The sequence below is a fragment of the Chrysochloris asiatica genome, unplaced genomic scaffold (assembly GCF_000296735.1).
Source record: "Chrysochloris asiatica unplaced genomic scaffold, ChrAsi1.0 scaffold00113, whole genome shotgun sequence".
Classification (NCBI taxonomy): domain Eukaryota; kingdom Metazoa; phylum Chordata; class Mammalia; order Afrosoricida; family Chrysochloridae; genus Chrysochloris; species Chrysochloris asiatica.
The window spans coordinates 4248364-4265156 of NW_006408631.1; the positions used below are offsets into that span (position 1 = coordinate 4248364).

At 38.5% G+C, this 16793-nt stretch overlaps 1 protein-coding gene across 1 annotated transcript in view; it reads right to left on the bottom strand.

Annotated features, from left to right (window-relative positions):
* MME (membrane metallo-endopeptidase) overlaps positions 1–16560 on the bottom strand; it is a 135920-nt gene extending 119360 nt beyond the window's left edge. Inside the window, exons 1-2 of the mRNA XM_006867958.1 lie at positions 16401–16560; positions 15485–15520 (exon numbers count right to left, since the gene is read on the bottom strand). Coding sequence (XP_006868020.1) covers positions 15485–15520; positions 16401–16560 — 196 coding nt within the window. The remainder of the gene's footprint in view (positions 1–15484; positions 15521–16400) is intronic.
* Positions 16561–16793: the final 233 nt, after the last annotated feature.

Sequence of the window (16793 nt, forward strand, 5' to 3'; positions counted from 1 at the left end):
TAGGCCAATAAACAACAAATGGAGAAAAGATTGAAGTTGTCCAAGACTTCATTCTTCTTGGATCAGCTATCAACACTTATGGAAGCAGCAGTCAAGAAATCAAATGACGTATTGCATTAGGAAAATCTGCTGCACAAGACCTTTTTAAAGTATTGAAGAGCAAAGATGTCAGCTTGAAGACTAAGGTGCTCCTGACACAAGCCATGGTATTTTCAATAAACTCATATGCATACGAAAGCTGGACAGTGAATAAGGAAGACTGTAGAAGAACTGATGCTTTTCAGTTATGGTGTTGAAGGAGAATATTGAAAGTGCCATGGGCGTCTAGAAGAACCATCAGATCTGTGTTGGAAAAAGTACAGCCAGAGTGCTCCTTGGAGGCCAGGATGGGCAAACTTCGTCTCTCATACTTCAGACTTATTTTTAGGAGGGACCAGTCACTGGAGAATATCATGTTTGGTAGGGTGGAGGGTCAGAGAAAAAGAGGTAGATCCCCAGTGAGATGGATTGGCAAACTGGTAGCATTGATGGACTCAAGCATGGCAACAGTAGTGAGGTTGGCCCAGGATCGGGCAGTGTTTTGTTCTGCTGTGCATATGGTCACTATGAGTCGGTACCAACTCGATGGCACCTACCAACAACAACAACAACAGAGGGGATAGCATTGATACTTGATGTGAAGACTCCTTCCCTCTCTGTTGATAGAGTTACTACCTCCATGAGTATAGGTCAAGTTCATCAAATGTAGCAATTTACCCTCATTTCCTTTATCAAAATTGTTTTGGTCTTCTTTTTTTTTTTTAATCTTCCTCTAATTGAGTTCTGATTATCAAGCCACCAAGGCTAGGTCAAATGGGTACTATCTGTAACTTTAGGTGTCCTTGTGTGACCCCCTCACTTCATTTCTGCTGGATGCTTCACTCTCAGCTCTAGCCCTCTGTGGCTATGTCCTTGTCCATAGGCTCAGGTGTCCCCATGTCTCACTATATTTTGGACCAATCAGCCCTTCTCTTTCTCCTCTCCAGGTCCACAGGAGTCTGTGGAATGTGGATGAACTAGCCCATTTCATCATTGCTGCCTTTCTCCCTCTTCCACTCACCAGTACACCAACATGGGCACCAGTAAGCTTACATGTCTGCTCATGTGTTCCTTTTGAGTTTCAGTCTTAGAAGGGGGTTTGTCCTGAAGGAACCTGATTGCTTGCCTTGATGGCTTCTTAAAGTGATGTTATATAGGAGTATATAAAATAAAACAAAACCATATATAATAGATGAGAAAGAAAAGGGGGCAGGAATAATGCTAGCAAAATAACTATATAAAGATACAAAGAGGTCCTTTGGAGTGTGGTGGCTATGTAAGATAAGCACTGGACTGCTAACCACAACGTCAACAGCTTGAGGCCATCAGTGGATCCATGGGAGAAAGATGAAGCTTTCTGCTCATGTAAAGATTTACAGTTTGGAAAACTATGCAGGGTCTTCATGAGTTGGAACTGACAAAAGCAATAACATAAAAAGATATGAAGTCTGATTGTTGGGTTATATTCCTATAGTCAAACTATAGTCTTAGTTGTAAGCAAATTTGGTTCTTGATTTTTAACAGTCAAGGTGAAAAGAGAAACATGATCAGTTATACATTTTTTTAGCATCCGTTTGAAACCAATATACTTTTCCAGAAACAGGACTATACCTGTCACCTGCTGTTTGGTAGACCTAGCGGTCTAGCTTTGATTCAGCTAGCTGGTAAATACTGATCTGTTCTGAGAGTAAAATCCCAGAGCAGAACAATGCTGCTAATGTCTTCTGAAGCAATTTTAACTACCTAGTGGATTTACTATTTCCATTGAGTTTTTTCATCAATATTATTAACTAGCATGGATTCCCTCTAACTGAGAAATCTGAGTTAATTTATTTAGCTAAGATTTGGAAGGCGATGAAAACTAGACATATCATTTTTTAATTGTAAAAATGGAAATCAATGTATTCAGTAACTAATAAATAGCATGTACAACATCAAATACAAGACAATTAATTATAAATAGATATTGGAAATAGTATAGTTTTTTCCAAATATTTTATTATAGTTTATATACCAAAAAAACCTATCTAAATGATTTTTAATAATTTTATTCAGTTGTGTAAGCATCACTACAGACAGTTTTAGAACACTTTCGTCATTTCAGAAAGGTTCCTCATGCCCATTTGCAGCCAATACCTTTCCCACCCTCAGCCTCAGGTAACCACTGTTTTGTTTTCTACCTCTAAGGTTTTATCTTTTCTGGAAATTTTATATCATTATACACTATGTTGACTTTTGTGGCTGTGTTTCATCCACACAGTTGCACATATCTGCAATGTGTTCTTTTGAATACTATGCAATATTCCATTTTAAGGATGTGCCACATTTTGCTTAGTCACGTGTTGCTAGCACTTGTATTGCTTCTACTTTTGGGCTATCATGAATAATACTGTAATCAACAATTACATATAAGCCCTTGTGAGGACATGGGTTTTTATTCCTCTTTGGTAAATTCCTAAGTGTGGAGTTGGTGGGTATGTTTAAATTTATTTAAAACTGTCTAATTGTTTTTAAAAATAGCTTTTACAATTTGAGTTGGGTAATGTTGCTATATTTTACATTTCCAACAGCAGTGTTTAACAGTTCAAGTTTCTCCATATGTTCATAAACTTTTAAAATTCTGTTTTTCATTAAGGAGTTCTGATGGCTACAAACCAAAAGGTTGGCAGTTCAAATCTACCATGCAGCCCTGCAGGTGAAAGGCCCTGAGATCTGTTTCAGTAAAGACTGTTGTTGTTGTTAAGTGCCATCGAGTCGGTTCCGACCCATAGTGACCCTGAACAAGGTTTCTGAGGCTGTAAATCTTTACAGGAGCAGCAATCCTCATCTTTCTCCCACAGAGCAGCTGGTAGTTTTAAACTGCTGACCTTGCAGTTCGCAGCCTGATTTGTAACCACTACACTACCAGAGATTACAGCCTAGAAAATTCTATGGGGCAGTTGTATTCGCTCACATGTGGTTCTCGTTGTTAATTGCCATGGAGTCAGTTCAGACTCATAGCAACCCTGTTGCTATGTACAACAAAAAGAAATATTGCTTTGTCCTGAACCATCCTCACAATTACTATGTTTGGCTCCATTGTTGTAACTACTGTGCCAATCCATCTTGTTGGGGGGCCTTCCACTTTTTGTTGACCTTCCACTTTACCAAGCATGATGTCTTTCTCCAGAGATTGGTCCCTCCTGACAATATGCTCAAAGTACATGAAATGAAGTCTGGTTATGATTGTGGCTAAAGAGTAGTCCAGCTATACTTCTTCCAAAACAGATTTGTTCATGTTTTTGGAAGTTCACAGTATATTCACAATAGTTTCCATTGTCTTAGGCTGGATTCTCTAAAGAAGCAAAACCAGTGATGCTTTTGTTGTTGTTACATGTCATCAAGTCGGTTCTGACTCATAGTGACCATATGCACAACAGAACAAATCACTGCGTGGTCCTGTGATGTCCTCACGATTATTATCCAGTTTGAGTCCATTGTTGTTGCCATATTGTCAATCCAGTTTGTAGACCTTCCGCTTTTTCACTGATCCTGCATTTGTCCAAAGGAGCTCTGGTAGCGTAGTGGACTATGAGTTCAGCTGCAAACCACAAGGTCAGCAGTTTGAAACTACAAGATGCTCTTCGGAAATCCTATACAGGGTTGCTATGAGTCAGAACCGACTCCACGGCACATAATCACTAGTACCACACCACACTTTTCCAAGCATGATGTCCTTCTCCAGAGACTGGTCCCTCCTAACAACATGTCCAAAGTATGAGAGACGAAGTCTTGCCATCCTTGCTTCTAAGGATTATCTGGTGCTACTTCCTCCAAGACAGATTTGTTTGTTCTTCCGGCCATTTCAATTTTCTTCACCAAAACCATAATTCAAATGCATTGATTCTTCTACTGTCCTTCTTATTCACTGTCCAACTTTCACATCTAAATGAGGCAGTTGAAAATACCAGGTTTTCAGAGTCAAGTGCACATTAGTCCTCAGAGTGACATCTTTGTTCTTTAACACTTTAAAGTGACCTTTTGACAGATTTGCCCAATGTACTACATTGATTTCTGGACTGCTGCTTTCATAAGTGTTGATTATGGATCTATGTAAAATGAAATCTTTGACAATTTTAAACTTTCCTCTGTTTATCATGATATTATTTATTGGTCTACTTGTGAGGATTTTTTTTTGTTTTTCTGTACATTGAGATGTAATGCATCTTCACTAGTAAGTACTTCAAGTCCTCTTCACTTCCAGCAAGTAAGGTTGTGTCATCTGCATATTGCAGGTTGTTAGTGAGTCCTCTTCCAATACTGATGCAGCATTCTTCTTCAGATAATCCACCTTCTCTTGCTCATCATATAGAATGAATTAGATGGTGAAATACTACAACTCTAGTGCACAAATTTCCTGATTTTAAACCATTCAGAATTTTCTGTTGCTTCTTGGTCTATGTACAGGTTCCACATGAGCACAATTAAGTGTTCCAGAATTCCCATTTTTCCAAAGGTTACCCATAGTTTGTTATAATCCACAGTGTCAAATGTCTTTGCATAGTAAAAAAGCACAAACGCTTTCTGGTATTCCCTTCTTTCACCCAAAATCCATCTGGTATCAGTGAGTATTTCCCTCATTCCATTGGCCTCTTCTGAATTGGGCTTGAATTTCTGGCAGCTTCCTGTTGGTGTTACATTGTTGCAACTATTTTAAAAATTATCTTTAGCAAAATTTTACTTGCATGTGATATTAATGACAATGTTTGAAAATTTCCACATTCTGTTGGGTCACCTTTCTTTGTAATAGCTACAAACATGGGTCTCTTTTACTCAGTGGGCCAGGTAGCTGTCTTAAATATTTCATGGCATAGACAAGTGCTTCCAGCACTGCACCAAGTTATTGAAGCATTTCAATTCATATTTAGTTAATGCCCAGATCCTTGTTTTTCACCAGTCTTCAGTGTAGCTTGAACATCTTCTTTCAGTAACATCGATTCTGGATCTTTTGTAACACCTCTTGAAATGGTTGAATGTTGACAAATTCTTTTTGCTACAACAACTCTGTGTATTCTTATGTCCTTCTGTTGATGCTTGCTGTATCATTGGAGAGTGATCCTGTATATGGATTCCAAGCTTTAAATCTTTGAGGGAGCAAAAACTCTTATCTTTCTCCCAAGTACTAGCTAGTGGACTGGAACCAGAGACTTTGTGGTTCTCAATCCAATGCTTATCCTATGAAGCCACCACACTCTGTTTCTTGCCCATAGAATCCTTCAGTATGGCAACCTGAGGCTTGAATTTTTTCTTCAGCTCTTTCAGCTTGAGAAATTCTGAGTGTGTTTTTCCCTTTTGGTTTCCTAACTCGAAGTCTTTGCAAATTTCATTATAATAGCTTACTTTGTCTTCTTGAGGTATTGGTTGAAATTTTCTGTTCAAGTCTTTCATCATTTCTTTCAGAAGCTTTAGCTTCTCTATTTTTCAAGACCAAATTTCAGAGTCAAATTTCAACATTTATTTTGGTCTTTTATTTCTTTCCTATATGTGCTTTCAGGTATCATGTTCTCGATGTGATTCCACAATTCATTTGGTTTTTGGTCATGAGTGTTCAGTGTCTCGAATGAAGACCAACAATGAATTCATTGGTCTTGCAAAAGTGTATCATGCAATAGTTAACATAATTTCTATCACAAGGCTGTATTTTGCAATGACTACTGTTTCCTCTTTGTTGCTAATTTTTGTATTCTAGTCAGTAATTATCAATGCATCTTGATTTCATTTTGAACAATTTCAGACTGTAAAAGTTGATACAATTCTTCAACTTCTCCATCACTGTCTTAAGTAGTTAGGGCTTAAATTTGAATAATAATCATATTATACTTGTCTTCCTTGTAGGCGTATGGATACTCTTCCATCACAGACAGCATTGTACTTCAAGATAGATCTTGAAACATTCTTTTTGACAATGGATATGATGCCATTACTCTTCCATTTGTCATTCCTGATATAGCAAATCATTGTGACTGTCCAGTTCACAATGGCCAATAGCAATCTATTTCAGCTCACTAATGCCTAAGATAACTGTATTTATTTACTCCATTTCATTTTAAACATGGTAGCTATGTGTCAAAAATTGACTGAATAGCAACTAAAATCTTTTCGATTATAGCCATTCTAGTGGGTATGGGTTGAGAGTATTTTAATCAGAGAATTGATTCCAATTTTCAGTCAGTTCAGAATCAAAACTGCCTCACTAGTTTCTTCTTTAAAGGATTTTGTTGTTGTTGTTTTTAGGTGCCATCGAGTTGGTACCAACTCATAGCGACCTTATGCACAGCGGAACCAAACACTGCCCAATCCTGGGCCAACCTCACTATTGTTACCACTGATGCTGCCACTTGGCCAAGGATTTTAGAGAGTGAAAAATTTCATCTTTAAGCGGCTTGCACAACTTTCCTATTATGGCTGTATCACTGTTAATTTCCTATCTTTCCATTTTAGTTTAATACTCTTATCAATTTTATCCACTTGAACTTCATTTTATATCAAAGACTCAGTAGGAAGCACCTTGCTACCTCATGGGTTCAGTCAAGAGCAGGACAAAGTAGGATCCTGCAACTGAAAGGAGACCTTCCCACTTCTCTCACCCTAAAATGCTAAGTATGAAAGTTGGGTCTTAATCCCATTCTAATCTACAATTCATAAATTCATATTCCTCTTGTTTACATGTAGGAAACTTTTGTAGCTGTAAAACAAACAATTCAATTCTTATCAGAGCCTTGTTATTTTGTTGTTTACTTTTTTTTTTGTAACTTCTTAATTCAACATATTCATGTTTTCCATCCACTGGGTATACATAAAACAATTACAGTGCCATACTGCTTAAAATATACCCTGAAGAAAAACATGCTATATAGACATTACTTATCACGTAATTGATTCCTTTAGAAAAATACAGAAATTGATTGACAAATGCTAAATTTGACTGCAGAAACTTTACGGTGGCTCAGTGGTTAAAATGTTCAGTTGCTAACCAGAAGGACAGCGTTTGAATCTACCAGTCACTGTGCTGGAGAAAGAGGTGGCAGTCTGCTTGTGTAAAGATTAGTCTTGGAAACACAATGAGGCTGTTATGAATTAGAATCGACTTGATGGTGAAGGGTTTGGTTTGAGATTATTGCTGCACAATTATCATGAGGACTGTCTCAGGGAAGCCTCTCAAAGCAAACTGTCACATAGCACACATTTACATGAACAAAGGTATGCTTAAGCAGGCCTTCCACTAAGATACCTGTGACATTCGTATTGCCTGAAGGATTTTCTTTTCCAAACTTAATTACATAATGAAATAGCCTCATCTCCTACTCTGAAAGGTCGCTACAAGACCGGCAGCTCTCAATAGTCAGCCTGCAGTGCTTCCTTTATTTATCTAGCTGTGCCATTCTTCCTTCATGGATACTGCTGGGAAACTAACAGGCAATAAGGAAAGGACCCTGATTCATAAAGATACAGAGATGCTCACTGCCGCCAGAAAAGATCAGATGCTGATGCCAAGATACTTCACCTAGGGCATTATCTAGCAGATCTGACCAGCTATTTCAAAGGTTCATTTCAAGGTTCATAACTCAAGCTACACAAAGCTGATAATACATCTCACCAGGCTTAATATATCTTTCTAGTGAACAGGTGCTTCATTTCCTGCATTAAAAACTACTCATCAAAAGTTTGCTTGGTGAATACGGAATTCAAGTAAAGGGAGTGGATAGTCCTGAAGAGTGCTTCATTCAGGTGTGAATGCTCCCTGAGCCTGTGTCTTAGGGATGTCACATACAACTGTGCAGTCCACAGAACAAATAACTGTACAAGTGGTCCTGCTCTGTTATATCACTTTAGTAATATTTGTTACCAAAATCTATCAACTCCTGTTCACTCTCCTTAGAAAAGTCACTGGTTTATTGGGTCTAAAAGATGTCCATTCTCCTTCTCCTAGGTGTGGATTTAACTATTTCAACTCTTTTATTTCGAGGTTGTAGCAGGAGAGGAGACAATCCACTTTCATATACTACATAAACAGGTACTGGACATTAAAATACAAAGGACTCCTGGTCTCTTTTGAGGCTGCATAAAAAAGTGGTTATGAATATGAGCTCTGGAGTCAGGCCTTGTGGATTTAAATCCCATATCAAGTTTGTTCATTTGTAAAAAGAATGGAATAAAGCAATGACCTGATAAGGTCATCATAAGGACCAAAGGAGTTAGTAAATATAAACCGTTTACAATAATGCCAAGCAAAAAAAGCATTCAGTACATGCTAGCTTTTCTTTTTCTTTTGGTTCTTTTCTCTTCAGTGTTCTTTTACTCTATTCTATTGTATTCCTTCTTCTAATTCTATGTTATTAACCTATGCACCATTCCTTTCCTGTCCCTGTATACTTTATTATTGTTTTTGTCAGTTGCCATGGAATTGTTTCTGACTCATGGTGACCTGAGTGCAGAGCAGAACTGCACTCCATAGGGATTTCAAGGTTGTGACCTTTCTGAAGATCACCAGTCTTTACTTCCGAGGCATCTCTGAGAGGATTTGAACCTCCAACCTTCTGGCTAGTAGTCCAATACTTAATCATTTGTGCCACTGAAGGACTCCCCCTCTACATACCACCTCAGTTTAGTAATAAAACAGTTCAGTGAGAAATATTTGCGTGTCTATGTGTCTTATCTCTTTAAAAGACAACTAAAATAAAAGAAGTAAAGAAGGGTAGATTAGTTTCCAATTGGTCCTGTAACAAATCCTCACAAACTTAATGGCTGAAAATAGTCAAAAGTGGTCTGCTGGGCAGTGTGACAAGACCCGGGGACTCCTGGGCCCAGAGACAGGGACATGGCCACAGAGGGCTAGAGAGGAGAGTGAAGCATCCAGCTGATACGAAGTGAGGGGAGATGCACAAGAACACCCATACTTGCAGATAGTACCCACTTGACCTGGCTTCAATGGTTGGATGATCAGACCTCAGCTAGAAGAAAGAAGAGGAAAAAAAGAGCAATCTGATACAATTTGATGAACTTGACTTATGCTTGTAGATATAGTAGCTCAAAAGAGGAAACAAATCTTTACAGCAAGGATCATTCTCACCCTCTCAGTACACAGGGTTGACAGGGATGGACAACTTAGATATTGGCTATCCAAAATGGGGGTCCTACAAAGGCAAAAAGTGACTAGCTTACAAGCTTTCAAGAGGGAGCCTAGTTCCAGAGGGTGTGGGGGAGGTGAAATCTCCACTGAGTGGTTTCCAATCTGTCTGGACAGGGCAGATGAAAACAGATGCGGATAAGACTCTTGTGGTACAATAATGAATAATTGCTATCAGGACTGACTGCGAGGGTTGGAAATGTCACAAAAGGAAGGGAGTGGTTAATTTTGCAATCCAGGAGCAGCAGTCCCTGGGACCATCAAGGTAGAAAAGCACAGTGCGGGACCCTACCCACAGAGGCAGTGACGCCAGAGATGGAGGCAGAGATGATGACTGGGAGAGATAGAGTGGCTAGGAACTCTAGACCCAGAGAGGGAGAGGGGCTGTGCGCTGACCATCAGGGGCCAGGCTTGCAGAGTATACCCTTTGGTTGGTTGATGATGCATGGAGGGGATTGTAACCACAGCAATGAAAGGATATATGATAGGATGAATGGAAAGCTAATGTTCCCCCATGTAAACTATCACATAATTCACAATAAAAACTTTTAAAAAAAAGGTCTGCAGGGCTTATTCCTTCTAGAAGTTCTAGGGGAGAATTTGTTACTTGCCTCTTCCAATTTCTAGAGACTGCTTGATCTCTTTGGCTTGTGGACCCTGCATTACTCGACCTTTGCTTGTATCATTAACTTCTGATGACCTCTTGAGATCATTTACAACAGAGGTACCCAACTAGAGACAATCTGTTCCCTAGGAACATTCAACATCAGGCAATGTTTTTGGTTGTCACATTGAAAGCAGGGTGCTTCTGGGTATATAGTAGGTAAGGATTGAGGGTGCCACTCAACATCCTACAATGCACACAACAATCCCCCCACAACAAAGAATTATTCAGCCCAAAATGTCAACTATGATCAAGTTAAGAAATCCTGATTTTAATCGCATGATTCTTGAAATCTACTGATTTAGGATGCATATAATACAATAGAAGCCAGCTTCAGACTTCAGGTTTGCACATGGAAATTTGAGAAATTATGCATAAGATATATATAGATCATGTATGCTTTTGACTATTTTGTAGAGTAAATAAAAGATAAATACTATCACTCATACTTTTAATAGTAGAGTTTTGTTAAGTAGTGGTGTTTATTTTATTTTGGTATAATTTTTAACACTGATACACTTTATATAGGTTGTTGTTGTTAAATGCCAACGAGTCAGTTGTGACTCATAGCACTTGTACAGAGTCTCCAAGGCAGTAAATCTCTGCAGGAGCAGAAAGTCTCATCTTTCTCCCATGGAGTAGCTGGTGAATTTGAACCATCAACCTTGTGGTTTGCAGTCCAGTGCTTACCCTCTAGAATCACGGTACTCCCATTTGATATATACACAAGTTGTAGTCTCAGACATTTAATTAATTTTAAAGTGTGTATTCCACGAGTTGAAGTTCACTTAATGACCAACAAGCTTTTTAAAAATTAGGTCCCTGAGTGGTATAAATGTACCACTGTGGTATAAATGTATGGCACTGTGGGTTAATGTGTCACACTGCAAAGCCATTTGAACTGCAAGTTCGGTGGTTCAAGTTCACCAGCTCCTCCTCAGAAGCCCTATACAGGGTCGCTATGGGTCGGAACCAACTTAAAGTCACTTCACAACAACAAAAGCATTAACTAGAAGGTTGGTAGTTTAAACCCACCCAGCAGTATCACAGAAGAAAGGCTTACATTTGCTTACATCAATATTACAGCTGAGAAAAAACTAAGAAGCAGTGCTATGCTGTAGCACATAGAGTTGTCCTGAGTCAGAATCGACTCAATGGCAATTGGTTTGTTTTTAAAATTATGTATATTGTTTTATGTATATTGTTGTTGTTATGTGCCATGGAGTCGGTTCCGACTCATAGTGACCCTGTACAGGGTTTCTGAGGCTGTAAATCTTTATGGGAGCAGAAAGCCTTTTCTTTCTGCTGTGGAGAGGTTGGGAGATTCGAATTGCTTAACTTATAGTTAGCAGCCCAAAGCATAACCCTCTACACTAGCATACTGAATGTCAATAGCTACATTTCCAATTCAAAGAACTTCTATATTTTGGTTTTATATTTAAAATTTTAAATGATTTACGAATTTAGGGGTATGTTGTTCAGATTTTTTCTCTATAGTTTTCATTTCTGTTCCATCTACTCAACTCTTATCTCTCTCTCCTTGTTACTTTCTTCCCTCTAGGACTGTCCTAGTTACCTTAATATGTTGTTGTTGTTGTTGTTAAGTGCTGTCGAGGTGATGCCAACCCATAGCAACACAGTTTAGGGTTTCAGAGGAACAGCTGGTGAGCTTGCACCACCGACCTTGAAGTTCAAATGGGTTTGCAGTCTGGTGCATTAACCCACAGTGCCACACCAGGACTCTCTAAGATTTCCTAAGCAGCACAGAAATCTGTGTGTGTGTGTGTGTGTGTTTTGTGTGTGCATGAGCATGGGTATAAGGGTACGTACCATCTTCATTTTTTTCCCAAAGAAGAATAGTAACAATGAACATGAAGCATATTCTAAAAGTTTGTGAACCAATAGAACAAAGTGAAGAAAAACATACAGTGACCCTGTTTACCACTGAAGCTTACACTACAGTACATATTTTTCTGCCAAGATATAGTTCTATAAGGTGCTTGATTTCTAAGCTACAATTAGAGTGCTTGTTAAATACATTTTTAATGAATTGAGACACTGCCAAAAGACTATTTAAAAAGTCTTATCCAGAAATGTTAATTCACATCTAAAATTCCAGATTCTGGAAGCCACATTGTTTCTTGGAATTGATATTACTAGAGAAACCAGTCCAGATAACTGAAGCAAAATTACCTGTGTTTTACAAATTTATGCCTATCTAGTCAAAAAACTCAGTTGATTAAAAAACATGAGGAATTGGACTCTCATCGACCTTGAGATGAGAGATATAAGAGGAAAGGCTGGTTGGTCCGGAGTATAGTGAGACTTGGGAATTCCTGAGCCCATGGACAAGGACTTAGCCATAGAGAGCTAGAGCTGAGAGTGAAGTGTCCAGCTGACAGGAATGGCGGGGAGACACACAAGAACACTCAAACCTGCAGTTAGTACTCATTTGACTGATCTTCGATAGTTTGATGATCAGAATTTGACTAGAGGAAGATAAAGACATTTGATAAAGAAACAAGTGTAAATTGCTACAATTTGATGAACTTTACAAGTATACTTATGGATGTTGTTATTGTTGTTAGTAGGTGCCATCAAGTTGGTACTGATTCATAGCGAGCCTATGTACAACAGAACAAAACATTGCCTGGTCCTGGGCCAACCTCACAATTGTTGACAAGCTTGAGCCTATTGATGCTGCCACTTTGCCAATCCTTCTTGCTGGGGGTCTTCCTTTTTTTTTCTCTGACCTTACACCTTACCAAACATGATATTCTTTCTCTAGTGACTGGTCCCTCCTTATAATATGTCCAAAATATGAGAGATGAAGTTTGGCCATCCTGGCCTCCAAGGAGCACTCTGGCTACACTTCTTCCAACATAGATCTATTGGTTCTTTTGACAGCCCATGGCACTTTCAACATTCTCCTCCAACACCATAATTCAAAGGCATCAATTCTTCTATGGTCTTCCTTATTCACTGCCCAGCTTTCTCATGCATATGAGGTTACTGAAAATACCACAGCTTGGGTCAGGTACACTTTAGTCCTCAAGCTGACATCTTTGCTCTTCAACACTTTAAAAAGGTCTTGTGCAGCAGATTTGCCTAATGCAATATGTTGTTTGATTTCTTGACTGCTGCTTCCATGAGTGCTGATAGTTGATCCAGGAAGAATGAAGTCCTTGACAACTTCAATTTTTTCTCCGTAGCTAAGAAAGTTGTTTATTGGTCCAGTGGTGAGGATTTTCATTTTCTTTACATTGAGACACAATCCATACCGAAGGCTGTGCTTTTTGATCTTCATCAGTAAATATTTTAAGTCCTCTTCACTTTCAGCAAGCAAGGTTGTATCTGTATATTGGAGGTTGTTAATGAGTCTTCCTCCAATCCTAATACTACATTTTTCTTCATATAACCCAACTTCTCAGATTATTTGCTCAGCATACAGGTTGAATAAGTATGGTGAAAGAATACAACCCTGTTGCATACCTTTCTTAATTTTAAACCATTCAGTATTCACATGTTCTGTTCGAACAACTGCCTCTTGGTCCAGGTACAGATTCCTTATCAGCCCAGTTAAGTGTTCAAGAATACTCATACTTTGCAATGTTGTCCATAGCTTGTCATGATACATAAGTCTAGAGCTATATTTACGGAACCCTGGTAGCATATGAGTTTGGCTGGTAACTGCAAGGTCAGTAGTTCAAATCTACCAGTCGCTGCATGGGAGAAGGATGTGGTTTTTTGCTCCCATTAAGATTTACAGCCTTGGAAACCCTATATAGGATTTCTATGAGTTGGAACTGACTCCACAGCACACAATCATCAACATGCGTTGGGCATGTGTTGGTAGTTCAAACTCATCAGCTGCTCCTAGGGAGAAAAATGAAGTTATCTGCTTCTAGAAAGAGTTACAGCCTCAGAAACCAGGGTAATTATGGGTCAGAATTGACTCCACGGCAGTAAGCTGTTGTTGCTAAGGGCTGTAGAGTTGGTTCCAACTCATAGCAACCCTGTATACAGTTTCCAAAGAGTGGATGGTGAGTTTGAACCATCGATCTTGTGGTTAGCAGCTCAGTACTTATCCTACAGTCTCACACCAGGACTCTGGCAGTGAGTACATAGTTCTGTTACTCTTCTTTTCCTTCTATCCTAATTTTTCATGTCCTCTTAAGTTCACACTCCTTGGTCCTCTTCCTTTCTTCAGATGGGAATTGAAGTCTCCAGACTTCACTTATCACTCCTGAGCCAAGGAGCTCAAATTCCGAGTAACAACTTCTTGTTCCCATTGCAACCTTTCTTCTCTCCATCTAACTGCCTAGCACCAACACTTCCAGATCTCCATTAATCATGTTTCTCCCTTAAAACAAACTTATTTCCTACTTCTATGTGTGCTGCCATCATTCTCATGAGTCCTTCAGGCTTTAAAACTTGATGTCATTTTCAACTCATTCACACCATTCATTATGTTTAGTCATCCAGCATTCCATTTCTTCTTCCGCAATGTCTCACAGCACTCATCCCACCACACGACAACCTCCCAGGTTCCACCTGATTTCAGCAGCAGCCTCCACCTGCCTGCTGCCATGACTTACCTATTCTCTCTCATTCAATCCATCCAGCCTAACATTGCCAGAATCATATTTCAATGTTTGCCTTATCACTCTCCTGCTCAAGAAAATACCCATGACTTTATTACAACATGAAGGTTAGACATGGATTTTCAAGGCTCTCCATAATGGGCCCCTATTACCTAACCTACATTTTCACTACTGCTCAATAACATGATTTATTCCTATTGTTCCACCTGTCTGGAATTTTCTCTTCTGTTGCCTCCCTTTCCAGATCCTACCCCTACTCTGTGCACCTCTTAAATCTCAAGTTCTGGAATCTCAAATTTTCCATAAAGCTTTGCATGACTGCCTGTTATTCCCTTCTTGGCTTCCACCTTTCTAATGATTTGCATCAAGAAATTTACTCTTTCACGCATGTTGAATTTCTTAATCAAACTAGCTGGCAAGTTCTATAAAGTTAGAGATATAGAATAGTTCTCTATCCACCTCCACTTAATTGATTCCGACTCATAGTGACCTGTTGTTGTTGTTAAGTCCCGTTGAGTCGGTTCCAACCATAGTAACCCAGAATAGGGTTTCCAAGGAGTGGCTGATGAGCTTGAACTGTTGACCTTGTAGTTCAAATAACTTTGCAGTCCAGTGCATTAACCCATAGAGCCACAAGAAAACTACTCTAGAGTTTCTAAGGTTGCAAATGCTTATGGGAGCAGAAAAGGAAAGATTGGTGGGTTTGAAATGCTGACCTTGTGGTTAGTAGGCCAATGCTTAACCCATTAGATATAGTTCTAGATAGCCCTACCAGGACTAAAGACAATAAACTATTTTTTTAGACTAAGCAAGTTATTTTATCTACCTACATACATTTTTATTTTCTTTGAATACAGAGCCAAACACATACATAAGTTATCCAGAATGAATAAGAGAATAAAAAAGCAAACATAAATATATATCTATGAGAATGTGTTTCAAATTAATTAATTTTAGAAATAATCTTCTTACCTGATTTTATGCAGCCTGATGACTTGCAAATGCCATCTAGAAAAAGGAAGGTATGTGCATAACTATTTGCAACACTCTTTTTTTTTCCCTCTAATTTCTGTTTTGTTTCTTCTAAGCTGTCAATTTAACAAACTATGCCTTAAAACAATAATTTAACCCTTAATGTTGCGTCATTGTCAGTGGTTAAATAAGAACAAGATCAACAGGAAAAATCTAAATTTAAAACTCATTATGAAAAACTGTGTTTATTCTATCATCTCTACCCATCAGACTGTTGTTGTTGTCAAGTGCCATCGAGTTGATTTCGACCCATAGTGACCCCGTATAGGGTTTCCAAGGAGCAGCTGGTGAGCTTGAACCGCCGACCTTGCAGTTCAAATGGCTTTGCAGTCTGACACATTAACCCACAGCGCCACACCAGGATTCCATCAGACTGTAGGTCTACTAAATTGAAGTAATCATTTCTTTAAAAAATTTTTTAAAAAATTCCCTATTAAGAAATTAATTTTTTCTAATCCTTACTAGGAAAACCTTCTAAAAATGAGACCTCTTATATTCCTGTGATGTCCTTTCACATTTTAATGACACAACAAAAACTGACTAATGACTATTGCTGAACTTATACATACAATTGTGCATACTTCAATAAAAAAAAATTACACATTCGAATCTTTATAAAATAAACACCAGGGAACTAAATATACTTCATAATTCATAACTCAGCACAAATATAAAAGACACGGTGGTTTAGTCAAAGTGAAATGTTTTGAAACATTCATGTTATATTTTATAAATAAATGTTTATATCACCTTCGAGTGTTTCTGTCCTTAACACATTTGTTAGAGGACAAAAGCGTAAGGTGAAGGCATGACTCCCTTTGATATCGGTTGGTGCGCAGGTAGGAGAGTAGCTCACCATCATAAGTTGCATAAAGCGCGATCATCGTCACAGCTATGACAGTAAGGAGCAGGACTAGGACCGAAAGGTTGATCTCCAGAGGGGTCCATCGCTGTTTCTTTTTTGGCTTTGGAGTGTTGATATCAGTTATATCCATCTGACTTTCTGATCTGCCCATCACCTAAAATCTGCAAAAAAAAAACCCAAAAATAATACAGATAAGCAAATAAAAAAAGAACATGCATATATAATTTGCCAGATGCTTAATGTGGCTGAATGAAGGTCAAAAGTTAATTCATTTTAAAATAGAAAGAAATCAAAGTTTTAGCTGAAAAGTCATAAGTTTTTATTCTGAAAGAATATAGAATCTATATAAATATAGGTCTGTTTAGCAAACCAAGAAAAATTCAG